The sequence below is a fragment of the Sceloporus occidentalis genome, unplaced genomic scaffold (genome assembly GCF_023333645.1).
Source record: "Sceloporus occidentalis isolate IW3139 unplaced genomic scaffold, rSceOcc1.0.p SCAF_74, whole genome shotgun sequence".
Lineage (NCBI taxonomy): Eukaryota > Metazoa > Chordata > Lepidosauria > Squamata > Phrynosomatidae > Sceloporus > Sceloporus occidentalis.
In genome coordinates this window covers 2,330,085-2,348,260 of record NW_028317054.1, presented here as the reverse complement: position 1 = coordinate 2,348,260, position 18,176 = coordinate 2,330,085, and the positions used below count along the sequence as shown (strand labels likewise).

At 36.0% G+C, this 18,176-nt stretch overlaps 1 protein-coding gene across 1 annotated transcript in view; it reads right to left on the bottom strand.

Annotated features, from left to right (window-relative positions):
- Window positions 1–17,353, bottom strand: part of LOC149285945 (myosin-IIIb-like) — a 93,843-nt gene extending 76,490 nt beyond the window's left edge. The window contains exons 1-6 of the mRNA XM_089494666.1: window positions 17,177–17,353; window positions 15,153–15,287; window positions 12,396–12,500; window positions 12,042–12,141; window positions 9,333–9,409; window positions 4,716–4,861 (exon numbers count right to left, since the gene is read on the bottom strand). Of these exons, the coding sequence (XP_089350792.1) occupies window positions 4,716–4,861; window positions 9,333–9,409; window positions 12,042–12,141; window positions 12,396–12,500; window positions 15,153–15,287; window positions 17,177–17,323 (710 nt within the window). The 5' untranslated portion in view covers window positions 17,324–17,353. The remainder of the gene's footprint in view (window positions 1–4,715; window positions 4,862–9,332; window positions 9,410–12,041; window positions 12,142–12,395; window positions 12,501–15,152; window positions 15,288–17,176) is intronic.
- Between the last annotated feature and the right edge of the window lie 823 nt (window positions 17,354–18,176).

Here is an 18,176-nt window from a genome sequence, read left to right as displayed (position 1 = left end):
CTGCTTTTATCTTTAAAGTGATATCAGACCCACCCAGTACACTATAATTATAGTACATTTTATTGCTTATATTATTAATCATTCACTCCCAGCAGTCTATGGGTAAAAGGTAACTATAATACAATACAATATGTGGCTCACTCAAAATAGATTGTGAGTGCGCTTATACAAGCACAACTGCGCAACTTGCCCAAAAATGAATACATTTTGGTCTTTACGTTTTCTAAGAATTTCACTAAACAACGGTTGGATCAAATTTTAAATTCTAACATTCTAGAATCATCATTTGTGAGTGACGGCCCTCTGTAATTACACTATTTTATCGAGAATGAAGAAACGTCACCTGATACTATCAAACCTATATTTCACACAAATTTTATTCTGTTTTGGACAGATTTTGTAAACCACTCAGTCATTTTCCCCCCAAAGTGTCACTCTGTTGCCTCCTGACAAGATCGTATCTACATGATAAAATACTTTTCTTTGGCAGGATAGAGTAGGGATTTTTTTAAGCATTTTCGCTTTCAACTATTTAAATATATAAAATATTTTTATATATATTTAAAAACGTATATATTGTATTTCCAATACAGTCTATAAAAAATGTATATAGGACAGAGAGTAGATATACATACAAGAGATTGTAGTGTCAATTCCTACATTACAAGCTTTGATAATCTACCTTTCTGTTATAATTTTAACACTCTTGGGTTTTAGGATATATTCTGGACAGATGACAAGTTAACAGAATCATTTTATGGTTCACTGTCCTCCCAGGATGATTTACTTCTATCCAGAAGAAATGAAGGCACTTATACGTGAGATCTATGCTTCAAACCTAACCATGTATTTTGATGAGGGACAATTAGTTTACTACTAAGAAATTAAAACATTAATAATTACTTTAGGTTTAGTGCACAGCTTCAAATAATCTGTTTTAGCCGATTAATTAAACACCGTCCTTTAGGATACAATTTCCTTAACAACAAATAACCAACGATAACGAGATATGTTTAGGTACTGCATGTAAGCCTAGCGGTATAATCGCGGTTAGGTTGGTCTTTAGCACATGTTCTCTTCCATAAAATAGAAGTATTGAAGATGGCGGAATAAACGAAAGATGGGGTAATTTTACTAAATATATATTGAGAATGAAAATGAGGGGGTTGTAGGTTGGTTAGAGTGTTGGAATAGAAATAGTTATTACTTGATTTTGACCTTCTCACTAGCCTTTTGTTATAAGCGAGTGTGTATTGTGTAATAAATAACTAGACACTTTCAAACAAACAGTAATTAACCATTTATCCAGTCACTCTTGCTTCCACTTTTCATCCTTTCCATTTATTTCCTAATGTCTTAATATTTCCATTTATTTCACTATGTCATGATATGTCTCATTTTCATCCGAATTTAAACTTTCGAAGTAAATTTTAACTCATTCAATAAATATTGAATAAAGATTTTATATATATATATATATATATATATATATAAGTAGAATCTTTAACAAATAACGTATTTGAAAAAAAACAACAACACAGTTGCTGCCTACTCAGGGTCATGGTGAGCATTAGGAAAATACAAGCTTCTACCAACAGTCTGTCTTATACTAGAACATAAATCTAAGTAACAATTAAAAGTCTCTTAAAAAGTGAGAAAAAAATGGCTAATTTATTATTTGTTTTAATGGTAAAACCTACTCCGTACAGCACATGGATTTACTATTTAACCAATGGCCTATACTGGCCTAGGCATTTGTTTTTTGCAGTAGGGAAAGTTCAAAGGATTTTTTATTTATTTTATTATTTATTATTATTTACCTTCCCCTCTTCTAGATCAACAGCAAATGAAATATTATTAGTGAGATAAATAACACACATGCTCCTTTTCATTGTAAATCATTATTGTTAATATGTAAGCTTCCTAGAGAATAATTCACAAAAAAAATTGATGCATTGATATAAATCACCAAAAACAAGCTGGTCTGGGATCAGTATATTCTAATTAAACAATGAGAAAACAAAGGTGATATATTATTGATCTCAATTATGGCTCATAAAAGCCACTGATCACGTATGGTTGCCATGTCATTTTTGGAAATAAATTAAAAGACGTGCCTCTTCCAATAAGGGTTAAAGGATACAATGCGTGAGTCGCTCAACCAGAATTTGTAATTTCTTCACTCCCTGTGACTTTGAACAATAATGTGATATTTGCATAGTTTTTCTTAAATAATCAATTCTCATATGAGTCCTGTGTTTCTTTTATTGATTTCCATTACGTGCTACTCTTCTAAAGGTGATTCAAAAGGTTTTATTTTAATGCTTTGTTCAAGGAACACCTATTTCAAATAAATACAATGTAACTCATCTACAATTTGTTCAAGGACGATGTGGTTAGCATGTTAAGTAAAGATGGAAGATAATATGTTGGATGGTAAAACGTTCTGAGCCAGTTTGGGATTATATAGTTTGCATATACATGGTATTTATAAATAATAATGTACAGACAGGATGATATGCTTTAAGAAAAAATATAATAATATAATAATAATATACAAATATTATTACATATAATACCAGTCCTTATAGAAGCCTAGAATTTGAAAGCAGATAAGCATTATTTGGCCCATCTAGTCAACCCACCTTTTCCTCCTGTGAAGACTCAGACCTTAATCAGTCCTTGGTCTTGTCTTAGGTTTAAGAACCATATGCCTACCCCAGCATGTTTAAATTCCCTCACTGTATTAACCACTGCAACTGCTGGGAGGCTGTTCCACTTATCTACCACTCTCTCAATATGGTAAACCCTCCTTACATTATACCTAAGCTTCTGACACTCTAGTTTTACATTATGATCTCTTTTATTCACATTTCTCCTCCTTTTAAATACATGTCTCTTTTGTACTTTGTTAAAGCTATATTTAAATAGATAAATATACATTTATAAAAATCTATATCATCTTATAAAATAGATGAGGTCTTATACCAACTACTGATTAAACCATCACATTATATAAATATAATATTTCCTTGATATTTTTTAGGAATTTTGTAAATGTCTTTAATAAATCATATCCAAGCTTATTTATTTTTATATTATATATTATATGATATAAATAAATATAAATAGTATACTATAATATAAATAAATATAAAATTATAATATCAATAAATATAAATATCATATTATATTAATTATATTTGATATTATTTTAAAGCAAAGGAAAATAAAGGTTTCTTTTTTTTTCTGCTATAATTGTAATGACTTCTTTCATTCTTAGGCATAAGCAACAATATGGCTGCTTCTGATACATGATTCATCCTCGCACACTGATGGGCTATTGAAGTCCAAGCTGAATATAAGTAGATAACAAGATGCACCATCTCATCTGCATATAAATTGAACTTATCAAAAATGCAAATTGCAATCACAAGAAGATATAAAAGCCTACAATAATTGTATGAATGTGACAACAGCAAAGTCAAAACATTTGTATTGTTTTTCACATCAAGTGCAATTATTTGTATTTGTAACGAGACATCAAGCGTACCCAATATTTTATTAGACGGTAAATCTAATTGAGATTCCAACCTGTATGATGGATAACGTTATTTTAATATTTACTTAATTTTTTGTAGCTGGAAGCAGACGAAAGATATGAAATAATTTTCATTTGGAAAATTAAGCCATTTAGTGTTGAAATTCAGGTTTTGATGAAACATAACATGTTAGTCAAAATAATTAGAGTAGCTGACTATTATTTTAATTAAAATGCCAGTTATGTTGAAACGTTAACACCATTATTTAGCATTTTTAAATATTATTGTATCTATAGAAGTATAAAATAGAAATCTGATATTACTGGACAACATAAGTGAATGTGACATTGTGGTCTGGCTCATTGCAGACTAGTTTGTGAATGGCTGGTAAAATCTTGCTACGGAATATCTGCTATGTTTTTCCTTAGTATTACAGAACATTTTGGGGGGGGGGGACTGTCATGTTTTGTTATTACTAGTCTCAAATTAATTACAATTTTTTAAAAAGTAGAAGCACAGCATTTAATGGCTTATAAGAACAATTCAGCCCAATCGAGCCTACTGTGTAATTCTGTATTATTTCTGCTTAAAAATATCTACATTCTGGAAAAAGGACATCATTAGATAAACAGGACTTCATTAACATTTCCATTGCCAATAATAGTGACCTTCACGTTGTCAAATAAATGTCCTTGAATGCTTGACGACTTTGCTGTATATGGGACAGTATTCAATTCTCAAAAATATGACATTTTCATTGGGACTTCACCTTAACTAATTTTGCTAAATTGAGCAATCAAAGCTATTATCCGTACAACATTGCAGGTACTTACCCCTCAATAAAGAATACAGGTCATGTTACACATTTATTTTGTTATTTTTCTATTAAAAGTATTAAATTGTTGTCAATATTAATTTATTTCTGAAATCATAGAAACATTAAAAAAAACCCCTCCAAGATAAGAGTTTGTCTTTAAATAAACTCAGTGGTAGATAAATATGTAAAAATATGTAGCATGTAAAAATAATTATGGGAAACGCCATAAAATGCGAAGATTGACTGTTTAAATTTATTATGTTCTTTGTGATTTCAAAATGGATACTTAAATTTTGATTCATTAAAATGTACACAAAAAAAATCCAGTGAGTAAAGACAGCCATCTAGTGTCATACCTGGGAATCTTGAAGAGAGCTTTCACCGGGTGCATGATAGACAAAGGCGGATCTCCGTCAGCCAGCTCTATAGCCGTTATTCCGAGGGACCAAACGTCACATCGTGCGTCATACGAGTAATCGTACTGCTGCTCACACGCTATGACCTGTTGGAAAAGGGTGAGATGACACACAGAATGACATGCGAGGCCACGAGCAGCGTATTCCCCGTATGTGTATGGTGCCTTCGTAGACAGCCTCTGAATTTCAGAAGTAATAATAAAAAAAAAAATAATAATAATAATAATAATAATAATAATAATCATACAAAGGGCCCACGTTGACTCAGAGGTCACAACATCCCCTTCCCAAGTAACAGTAGGGATAAAGGAGTGACTCAATTCATGTGACTCCCCTAGATATGTTTTATGTCATCCAAGTAATGTAGCCAGGGGTAGAGCAATGCATCCTACGTTTTATATTAATATTATTATAATAGTTACAGAAATTTCTCTGAAATACCTGTCTCTAGGTAACTATCTATCTAGTTGTATTAGAACATGGAAGCATTTTAAGCATACTGTGGATACTGACAGAGGGCTGCTAGTTCTGTTATTAAAATTAGCCTCGTATTTTTGCTGGAAAACGATGCAATATAACATGGCGGTGCAGAAGGTTACAGGCAATATCTAAAAGCGGTTAAGTATGTGTGGGCGCTCTTAATAATTCTAAAAATGAAAAAAAGGCAGTATAGTAAGGGTGCCTTTAAATAAAAGTAATATATATATATATATAATTAATAAACAGTATATATATATATATATATATATATATATACATATATATATATACAGTATATATATATATATATATATATATATATAAAGATTTTTTTTCTCTTCTTTGAGCAGCCTCGACTCGCCTGCGCAGCCTTTTTATACAATATCTTTAAAAGTACTGTGCATTCTCCAACTAAAAGGTTTTTTGTACTGTTCTGCGCCTGGAATAACCTTCCTTCAATGAGCAATCAATTAATCCAATGTTCCAGAGACCAAAACGTTTGTAGCCTGCTGCGGATACGGTCTCAAACACTCCCGACTTCTCGGTGTTCTCGGAACTGAAAAAGGTCCTTCATAAAGAAAATCCATGGCACAAAACGAAGAGAAAAGTTTCTTTCAGAAGTATTCATAATGTTAGCTAGAACTTATGTTTGGTTCAATTTAGTTCCAGGTTAATTACTCAGTCTTTTAAGATTGCTGTTTTGCTGGTTGCATGTACTATGGTTATCTCTATGGTTATTATGTTCTAATCTGGCTCCGTTATAGGTTAGAAAAGAGACAAGGGCCATAGATCGGTACTCAGCATTAGAGCAAAAGAGAAAAGCCAGACATGGGACCTTAAAATCATTAGCACTTCAGACACCGCTGTCAATGATGTCTGCTAAGAATTCAAAATAGTTTCAAAATGAAAGGCATTGTGCTTCTGTGGAAAGTAGGCTTCCGTACGTGGGAGGACGGGCCCCCGTAATAAAGCAGATTACTCAATCTGTACCATTAGGACCTGTCAAGAACACACTAACAGAATGGGAATGCATAGGAAGACAATGAAAGGAGTCCAGTAAAGATATAAATAGTTTCCTTGTTCCTCCAGGCACACTGGTTGATACATATGAATTATAAGCAAAATTCTTGAGGTATTGGCCCAAAATGTTGACTATTGATCCTTGCTCCTGTTGCCAGCTTTCCCCTGCTATTGGATCTCCAAAACTGGTTCTAGAGCCTAGTTGTTGAGCGATGCACAATCATTGACTTTAGAGATCTTGGTTGGGACAGAACTCGCTGAAGCCGGGAGGCAGCGGTATTTATCCTCCAGATGGATACTTTTTCTTCTGGGGGTTTTGTGGAAAGAACATGTCAGCCCTACAATCTGACCCTGTTGAGGATTATTTTATAAGACTTTTTTTTCTTGATTTGAAGCTGTTCACAGGCAAAGTTTACAAGATCCATCTTCTTACGTTTTCTAGAGTCATTTTCCACTCCCTTTTAATACTTCATAGAGGCTCTCATTTAACTTGAAACAAAAAAAATCTGCTGATGTGGAGGACGACTGTACATTACAGAATAAACGCACACATCTATTTATTTTACTTTTTTATGAATATATTGAAGGTAACCATGGTACTTTGCATAGAAATTGTTATGTATGACTCACAGCTCATTTACATTTTAATGGCCTGTGATGAAATGAATATTTCTATCAGTAATGTTATAAAAAGAATGCAACTCTAGAGAAGCTAGAACTTGAATGTTAAAAATAATATGATGGTCGTACTGTATATATATATATATATATATATATATATATATATATATATATATATATATATATATATATATATTAGAACTCCGGGGTCAAAAGGGATCTGGTCATCTTACATTACAAACTCAGATTCATTTTTGTCAAAGTGGCAACTGTCTGACACACAAGGCTTGCCCTGTTCATTATTTGAAGGGCTTTATGATAGACGTCATCTGGGCAAGTCCCAGTTTCTCATCTATGTATATTTGTGTGATTACTTTAGCCTAAATCGAATTTGCCCCACAAATAGCAGCACTCTACATCCCACAAAAGCAGTACTTTAACCACTCTACATCCCACAAAAGATTTTGACCTCTTTGAAAAATGGGACATAAGGATTGGAGTCCCAGAGAGACTTCAGACATTTTGCAGGTATGAACATGAAAGAGAACCCTGATTACCCTCAGAGGCTGATAACTGGGCTCCAAGTGAGGAGAGAGGTGTTTGGTTCCTTCCATTCCCCATCTAGGTTCTACTCACTCCCCTCCTCTGATGTCTTTTGGGGTCAGCCTCACATCTTTGTGTGGCCAGCCCTTCACCTTAATATGGCCAAGAACCCTTCTTGCCTCCTACAAAGCGCTGTATTGGAGGACCTGCCTTTGGAATTTCCCTGGGTTCCACTCATGTGTGGTCCATCAACATATACATCAGAAATGGTCCTAAATTGACATTATTAAAAAAAGAATTGCTCTAAATATCTCACTCTCTATACAGAGGAGCATATAACAGTTTAGAAAATGCTTTTATTTAGCCACTATTGAGACAAGTCAATTGGTGCAAGAAAACAGCACAACATTCCATATACCTCCAAATAACTTATACTTCCGAATATACAAAACCCCCTAAAGTATTTCAGTTATTAGTCTAAGGAACTTTCATATTGAAATGCGCAACAAATCTCCAGAGGATCACTGCTAATTTTAAATAGTGAGTAAAAGTAAACAGCCCAAAAGCCATTAACCTGCAGCTGACCTTGAATCCCTTGGTGTAGTCAACAGACTTGTGAATTAAGTCTGATGAGTGGCAGGAGAAAACTGCTACTAATGTCCTGCAATTATCCTCTCGAAACATCAGCTGATACACAGTGCTCATTGTTACAAAATAACAGATTGTAGAAAAAACTAAAGGAGCAAATCAGACGGTGGTTATATGTTTACCTGTCTAGACATTAACTCTCGACACAAAACAACGATAATGGAGTAATATTCTTTCCATAACAATTTAAAGCTTATGAGCATAGTGAAACTATGTATTTTACTAAAATATGAAATACCGGCTAATGGAAAATACCAATGCCATTATATGGAGCTTCATGTTAAGTGGATGAACAACATCTAAAGCAACAAACTTTTACAATGTCCCCCATGATGTCAAGAAAAGGGCAGACACTGGATTACCAATAACTTGGACTCCACTAAAACCCATTAACTATTTGTGCAATCCAAGATACAGTTTTCATGGGATTTTGTTGCCAATATATAACTAAATCTATTGAACGGTGCTGAGTTAGATTGTGAACAACAGATACAGAAAGTAGTTTAGAAGTTTGTGTATATTCCTAAGTATGTCAATTAGGGATAAAACCCAAAGTGAGAAAGGAATCAGATGCAGAATAAATCACACAGGGGAAAAAAAAACATTAACAATGTGTCTAAAATGGGAACATGTTTTTAGTTCTACCAAAACCTTATTATTACTTAAGTTTCAATGTTCAGGTTGGGGTGGATAAGCCAGACAGGTGGTGATACTTCAAATATACCTATTACAAGAAAAAATGCTTCCCATAGGAGAGTGGTTCAATTAACATTTTCAGAAATGTATAATGAAGAAAAACAAGTCACTAGAAGACTGTGATGTGGGAGAAAGTAAAGAAGATTGCACGTGCATTACTAAGAATACAAAGGCTTCTTTGGTGAAGACTATTTTACTGTTCTAATACACACAAGGACTGTCTTGGGGCAATTAACTTATTTCAGCCTTTGTGTATTATATATAAGATGAGGGAATTGTCATGTAAAACATGGAGGGCCTATAAAGCATATGGAGACCCAAAGAGCAGTTTATGGAGGACCAATACCAACAAGGGTGCTCTCATTCTAAATGGTCAAATCTCGTGTCTGATTGCCAGGTCCAGGAGGGATAAGCCACGGCAGCCACAGATCATACAGAGACGATTCTGTCTTTGTAAACTTTACATAATTGTTTTCTCAGTTACCACTTATATATCCGTCTATGACAGATTTAATGAGGGATAGTAAATAACTAGAGTAGATTCCTTACCTCTGGCGCCATCCAAAAAGGCGTTCCAACAGACGTGTTCCGACGTAGACGGGCACTCGTTAGCTGTGCGGAGACTCCTGACGTAAAAACAAAAGTCAAACATTAAATTCCATACCGTCTCAGATACACAAGTCAGTTATAAGCATGTAGCATTTTAGGTTTGTTTTGTGCATTGTGTTGTTAAATAGTACTTGCCCTAGTAAGACAACTTCTATCTATTTGCTTTCAGACATTACCAATACCATATGCTTTTACAGTGAGAAGTCTACACATCCTTTGATCAAACAGCTGTGCCCCAAAGCAACATTTCACAGTGAATTCCATATCTCAACAGTATTTTCTATAAAAATTATTTTCTTAGCAGTGCATGAAATCACCTTGTGCTTCACCGGAAACCCTAGTGTCGGTGCAAGTTCTATAGGATGGGTGACAGGTTGTATGACACAAAGCAAGTGGATGTCACGTGGCAGGGATGACCTCTAAGAAATTCCAATTCTCACTCAAAGAAGTAACGTGAGGATTGTAGATTGCACGGGCTTTCAAAATAAATAGAAACTGATGGACCGTGAGTGAGAATGAACACAAAATACGATATCGGCCAAGTCATTTGTAAACATTTTCCATCTCTCACCTCTACACCTGCCTTGTATCCTTTCAGTGTTACGGTTTTAGAGTGTGCTGTACACCTACCCCGGCACCGAAAGGTTAAATGCCTGTGCAATCTTATCCTGGGGAGGAACGCAGGTCAGGATTTATTTACAGACACAAAGCCATTCACATCACAGCAGGTGGCAGGTGTTAGACTCTCTGTGATAAAGTAAAGGTATCGGGAGGGGTATAGTTCTTTGGGGAACTGCCACTTTCAAGGTCATCTAAGAAAATCCTGTTTACATGACTTTACACTTACAGAATTATAGTTATAAGGAAGAAAGAAAGGAAACTAATATCCCTTGGATCAGGAATTTATGGGTAAATTAGGTATGTTGAAGTAGATGTACAATTTAAATATAACATTTTGATCAAACCAATCAGGTGACCCGATTTTGAGCCATTGCAATAACCCAGGGTGCTGAGGAGCAAACATGAATCTCTAGATGAGTTCCTGGGAAAGCAACGGTGTCCATGACCTTGCCAGGTTCTCCCTCAAAGGAATCATGTTTACAATTGACAGTCAGCACCGCGTCTTCGTATTTCTTGTGCTGTGTTCTGTGCAGGTTTTGCCACATTTCTGCCCATCATAGGAATACAGAATCAATGGCTACGTGGCATTCACTTCCATGAGACTGAGCAGATCCAGCAGCCCACGATGAGATCTAAGAGATTGTAACAGCTGTATGAAAGTAGAAAGCTCGGACATTTTCAGCCCTTTGCTGTGAGTAAATGTGTCTCCAAAATGGCCGTTATGAGACGATGGAGCCCATGTAACCATCAGTAAGGAATCAAAAAGTGATGTACATTGGGGCCTTTTGAGCATGTCCTAGACATAATCAACTAAAGTCCCAGGTATGTTTTTGATTGCATTGGTTTAAATGTAAAACTTTGTAACCAAGCCAAAAAAACATAAACAACAAAAAAATGTTAGCGTATTCCTCATGCAGTACTTTACTCTCCAATGGTGGAAATCTTTAGACAAGATCTGGTGTTCAATAAAAATAGTGAATGGCCACCTGCCAAAATCTACAAAATTGTACAAAAACAATGTCAATGAGAGTGTTTTAGGACATCAGTGATGACTATGTGGCAACTAGCTAAATATCTATTGTTACCATTCCCAGTAAATCAAATTCAATAAAAAATGGGGCATGATGTATGTCAAAGTTGTAGGTTAATGTAACTCAAGGACTACCAGGCTTTCTCTGAGAAATAAAAATAAAAATAAGGAGTACAAAAGAACATTTTATAGACTTGGGCGCTACTCAAATATTTTTTTTTTAATGTTTTGAATGAAAAATTCTCATTCAGTTCATTGATAAGAAAATCTTAATTTCTGGCGGTATAGGTACACTAATCAGATAAATTGAATTTGTTTCACCTGAATCGACTCATATTTTTGTCATAATGTTAAAAAAATGTCCAAAATAATAATAAACTGTGTGAGTAATTCTGTGAGGATCTTAATTGGCAGTATGTTGACGGCTTTGCGTTGATAATAAGAGCTCCATTATCAGGAAAAGGAAGTAATATATGATAGGTTGCCCATGCTTTGGCTCTTACCTCCTCTACCGCTATCTATTTCAGCCCCTTATTTATGCTTTCATTACAATCAACGATAATAATCACAAATTAAATGAATCTGTTGCATTGCATCCCCATAGGACCTCTTTGCCTTCTGCTCAAAGGGGATGAATGTTCTCCGGGCTATTAACACCATTTGAGAGAAGCGATCATTTTCTTTTCATATGCAAAAGATGGAATATTGAATTTCAATGAGACGACGGCGTAGAAACAGGAGACTCACGTAGCAGATTGCAAGCGAGTTGTTAAATAAACGGCTTGCTATTTTTTAGCGTTTAAAGAGAGGCTGTTTGCAGCCACCCAAAACAGATTACGTGACAGGAACTCAGAGGGAGCGCCATCTGTTAAAGTTAAAGTATCCAATGGTTCCTGCTGAACATAATCGCTGAACCCATGGTGTATCGCAAACTTCCAAGTAGACGGCAAATTGGGGTAGAGTGCGCATGCAGACATTAAATGGCAAGCAGTCATTACCAAAGTCAACCAGCTTAACTCCTCCTTCTGTTGTCAGAAGAATATTGTTCCCCTTGACGTCACGATGGATGATTCGGTTGTTGTGCAAATGCTGGAGACCCTAAATAAAAAGGAACCAAAAATCAGTCCCCTGTTTAAAAATAATCGCTGTGCTATTAAGAGTTTAATGATTATTATCTACATTCATCTTACAGAAACATCTGGTCGACTGAACAAACACCGGTTCTACCCTTACTGAGAACACAGCAGGACATATTACTGTCCGTATTAAGATGCTGCAAGGCAGCTTTCGTGATGAATTGGATAAGTGATCTGTCTCCACTTCTGTCCTACCGGATGGGACTCCCTTCTTACCAAAAGAGCTCCATAAAGAATGTATGAGATGACAGCTTCATCCAAATGTTCCCCGCACTTCAAGATGCATTTCACAAGATCAGTCACAGATCCGCCGTTGCACAACTATGAGAGTGAACACAACACAGCACATAGTGTATTTAGTATGACTTTATTCCAGATATGTAGCCATTTCTATTTTGAATATTTGGATAGAATAACATCCATAGGCATTTTACTGCAGTAGGGTTGCCACCCATTGATGGGCTGTTTTCTGGGCGCTATTTGAAAGGTTCTTCAAGTGTAGCAATGGGTATGGCTTTACAGGTGACAGCTTGATTTAGAGAAAGAGAGAGAGGGAAGGAAATAAAATCAAGAAAGGATAAGAAAGAGAGGAGACACAAGAGAAAAAACATAGGAAAAAAGAGAAAAATGAGAGGGGAGAGAAGAGAAAAAAAGAGAGAACAGCATGCATGCATTGTCTCTTCCCCACTCCACACAATGTTCAAGTGTGTTCCAGAAATGTGTGGCACCAAGGTCTCCTCTGCAGATGCACACAGCCACAATGTCTCTGAGGGAATAAAAAGGTAAATCCATGACTCTGGACTTTCTTTTTTATTCCCAGACTGTCTAGGTGAAATTGGCATGGGTGACAACCCTATACCACAGAGTTTGTAACTACACTGAAGATAAACCATACCCATTACTAGAACATCAAACAAAGTTTGAAAAAGTGATATCCTAGCATCTAATTGCACAACCCTTCTGATAGGACCATCTCATTGGTGACTACAGTAATAAGAACTTTTAACAAAATCACGTTTTATACTGTACATAAAGAGTCTACAATCTTAAAATGATTTGAAATCTTACAGCCGCAGAACACATACCGTATATACACATTTTTACAACATTTAACCATTGTGCTATTTTCCTACTCTTGGAACCACAACTAGCCAGTTTCTTATAGAACCGTTTCACAGAATACAAAGGTTTATACGAGATTAAAATCATAACATTCAAGTGCATTATGTAGTTTTCTTTTCCTTTTATTAATTATTTAATGTGAATTATCAGCCTACGCATATGATTAAGATTCAATCGAGATACAAAACTATACACCTGTGGTTCTGAAAGAACATAGGCTCTGTTGTTTAGGAGCCCCTCGCTCTGTATGACGAAAGTGCCAGGCAGGAGAAGATTGATGTTGCCGATAACAATGAGGCAACAAATTACAGTCATTTGAAGCCTTCGCTGCATCACTGATCCCACTGGCAGGCAATATAAAACAGACAGCAGCCATATCTCTATACTTAGACTTGATGACAGGTTCTGCCAGTAGCCAAGATGAAACATTCTGATGCAGAATTGTGCGGCTCCTTGCAGGCTGTTTCCATTAGAGGACTGCCATACATCAAAGGGGATGATAAAAAGCAGGAATTAGGTCCTTTGTGAATGGGTTTTTACCCACAACATTAGATACTAAACCATCCATTTCCTACATCGGTGTTTTGGCTCTATGTTTTTTTGAGCTCATGTGAAAAACACATAATTATGTACACAAAGCTATAAATATATATGACATCTGAAAAAAATAAGAGTATAATTGTTTATTAAGTCATGTGTGGGTCAGCACAATGTTTTGGGCCACATTAAAAGGGACAAATCACCAGACAGGCCACTGTTCTATGGGCTAATTTAGAAGAGGTTTTGATCCCAAGGCAGCCCTGGCACTTTAAGGCCAGCGGCTGCCTGATGATGTAGGTGCGGCTGATGGCTGACCGGGCCTGGAATTTCAACACAAACCTAAAGCCTCAGCTTTTTCGATCCATCTTTCTTACGCTCCCCCATTCTGCTCCATTGCCAACCCTCCTCCCCGTTACACCACCCTATCCTTTTCTCCCAGTCCAGGGAGTTGTAATGGGAAGTTGCATGTACTTTTACATGAAACACATCTCATGGCGATTCAGTCATGGCCATTAGGCATTTTCCAATTTGGGGTTTCTTTTTACATAACGGTTGTAAATTGTCTAAAGAGCAATCAATTTCATGATGTGTCCGCTGTAACTTTGCTTTGCACCGACTTTACTTGATTTGGAAACGATATTGCCGTCCCGCAAGCAGCTGCTTTTTTCTCTTTGTGGAAACTTAATGGAGCGGCTCTGATGTACAGTAAGTGCCCAGGAGATTAGCATCAGCTGAAACAAATTAGCGATTTGAAGATGTTCGGTGTCAGCTGAGATGGATGCTTCATACTGTTACTATACACTGGTAACGAGCAGGAGGCAGCGACCGCGGTGATCAGAACGGCTCGTGAACACAGCCGGTACTTTACCCCACGTTGTCTGCAGCAAAATGCCGCTCCGTGTGGACAAGTCTACAACTGAACTGAGAGAACGTGCAGCGTGTGTATGGACTGACGTGCTAGGGTTACATGACCAAAAAAATGTTCCTGTTGGAGTTACCATGGAAACCTCACAACTTTTCCCTTTACAGTGGAATATTTATGCCTCCTGTTTACAAATAAATATCTTGGCGCTGTAAAAATAAATGTTAGACAAACATTCTGTTTTTGGCACATGGGATTTTATACATATAACAATATTCCTGACCGCACATTAGCCCTTAAATAGCTGGCATTGGGAAGGTGGTTTTGTATTTAAAAATGTATTATAATAGGGCTAAAAATATGAGTAACAAATGCTGAACTATTGTTTTCATCTGAAATGTAATCAGTAATAAATATATACTGGGAATTATGGAATTTGGGCAACTTACCTCTAGAACAAGCCAGAGTTGTCCACCCACATATTGATCCGCCTTGTAGAACATTCCAAAAAACATGACGACGTTGGGATGATTGGGGAGCGACTGCAGAATATTGTACTCTGCCTCTATCTCCTCATCCACATCCTAAGCAAAAGAAATACATGTTTCAGTGAAATATCCCAAAGACTAGTGTTCTATCCACCCAAACTAGATCCAAGAATCCATGAGTTATTTTAGCTTTTGGTAGTGAAGCTGAAATCCCTTTCTTGAAATCCTGAAGATCCGTATTGAGCGCTTACCATTGAGCATTGGGCATTTTAAAGCTCATTTACATATATATGTACATGTTTTTATTTTATACACTACACTATATTGGTCTTTTTATGTATGTTTTTTTGTTTTTTAAGCCAACTGGTTCCCCATTTTACTGGAATTTTAAGATGTTTTTATATTTTTTTTCTTTTATTGTGGTGAGAGCGCACTTCCATTCCTCCTTAATAACAGAATGTTGAAAAATAATCTCTCCCGTAAATTATTTTTTAATAATAATAATAATTTTTTTTATCACCTTTTTATGTTTTTTTCCCCAGTAGGGTTCTATAATACTCTATGCTATAGATGATCATGATCCCTGTAGCACCACTGTTCTGTGAGCCGGTTAAAATAGAGATAAGTGATCTTCCCAGCCAGCCCACTAACTTTATGAACAACTGCGCCAACTTAGTTTACGTCTGTCTGGCGCCTTTGCAGGCGGTAAGGAAGGCAGGGCGGAGGGGGCGTCTGGTGGTACTGCCCTGAGTTAGGCCTAGGACGGGGCTGAAGATAGACACATCACTGTATATACATACATCTCATTTTTGCCCATTGGGATCTATGTAAGGATTGCATTCGCTTACATCCCATTAAATGTCTCTATGGGACTGAATCCGGCCCAAATGTTTCTTTAAACACCCAATTCATTTTAAGAAAAAGTAGAATGAGACAGATTATTCCTCAAATTATTTGAAGTTGCTCTGGTATTAAAGAAGTTTAATGAGGCATATCTATGGTGTAATTTGAAATTAATTTGTTGACATCTCAATTCAAAAGCACATATGGAAATTACTTTTTAAGTATATTGCTTTTTTTAGCATACAAATGTAGCAGAAAATGAAAATTCGCTGTATCATTACACCATAAGGGGTATGTTTTTTCAAGCATTTTGCAAAGTTTCCAAACCACATGTCTTATTAAGAAATGTTATTATTCATTCTCAGTGTGGAACAATTGACAACTTGTAGAAATTTATACGAAGTCTCTACTTAAAGGTAAAAAAAAATTTGTCCAACATTAATAATGATGTAGATTTGGCTTTTTGGACCCCAGAGGTCTCTTGATGGAAAGTTTCCATCTGACAAAGAGGCTTCCAAAGGCATCCAAAAACCTTATGCGACTCAACATCTTTTTCTATGATGTTGGTCCAATAAAAGGCATCATCTAGTACAGTAATATTAATTTTCCTTCCTCAAAATTTCAAATTATATTACTAAAAAAAGAGCACACTGTTAACTGATTGTAAAAATATTCTTATCACATTCTTTAGGTGTAGCCATTCCACTCCAACTTAAAATCTCCTTCAGCCTGAAGACAGCTTTGGGTAGGAAGACATCTTTCTATAAGTACTATGGATGATTCAGGAAGGATTCGTTTAGGGTGATGAGTCCTGTAAAAGTTCATTTAGAGGAAGCATTGCTAGAAATACGGGTGACACACTAATAATATGACCCAGGAATGATTGGTTTTAAAGCTATTGAGTGATAACCCGGATAGGGGACTTTCTCCTTTCTCTCGATCTTTTTTCTTTTATCCAGTTGCCATTGTTAGTTATCTGCTTAACTTGTTCCTCTGGGTTCCTAAGCTAACTTGCTTTTGGCACAAGGTGTAAAGGTTAGAAATGACACATTCGGGCTACTGTAGATACTGTAGAAAATATCTCCTATTATCTTCCCTGAAAATACCCTGCACATAACAACACATTAGACCTTTTCACCTACACTGACTGGATCTAAGATCTTCACGGCTGCGAGGCTACCATCATGCTTGTTGCTGACTTTGTAAACTTTCCCGTAGGTTCCTTTACCAATGGTATCAACAATTTCCCAGGTATCCGAGGGGTCCGCTAGTGACTCCAGTCCAATCATGTTTGGATGATAAGGGAACAACCCAAATAAAGACTTCCTGAAAAAAAAAAAAAATAATAATTTGTCAGATGTATAATTTGGCTTGTGCATTATGGAAACGACAACCCTGCTTCCAAAGACAGAATGTATTTTGCTATTTTATAAATATAAGGTGTAGTTCCTCCAAGTTTATCCAAAATGAAACAATCAGTAAGGTAATGATACCTGCTAATATATAATATTGGGTTTTATTAATGTTAATGCCAGTTTCGAGGAACCAATTTCAGAGCCCCGGAAACGCTGTACCTCATATTTGATTTCAAAAGTTTCTACCAACATTTGTACTGAACTTCTAAGATTACACATTATTAATTTCCAGTTGTTTTACCTGCAATAGAACATAGCCCACTGTGACATCGATACAACAGTTTTTAATATTGACGTTATTTGTAAGACGTTTTGATGTAATATTATGTGTAAAATGCTACTTCTATAATAACTACTTTGAAAGAGTCAGGTGAAAATAGCTAATATCACATCATGTCACCACCTAGAAGAACAGAAATGCTCATGTTTCAAAATGCAGGCAATAATTCGAAGTGACCATCTATCCATACCGTCGCCTGGAAGAGATCAATACTTAAATGGAACTTCTTCACCTTCTTTGTCATGGCGGGTGAGAAAGGAGAGAGACCGTCACTAAAATGATGTGCAAGAGACTCAAAGCTCCAGCCATTATCGGGCAAATTGCAAAGAGGAATGGGAAGAAAGCTTAGAGCGGCACGAATGTATAAATACAATATTTTTTTTAAAACTTACATTAGTGGTTAGCGGCTTTTGAATCTGTCTTTACTTCTAAACTGTTTTGCTCCTG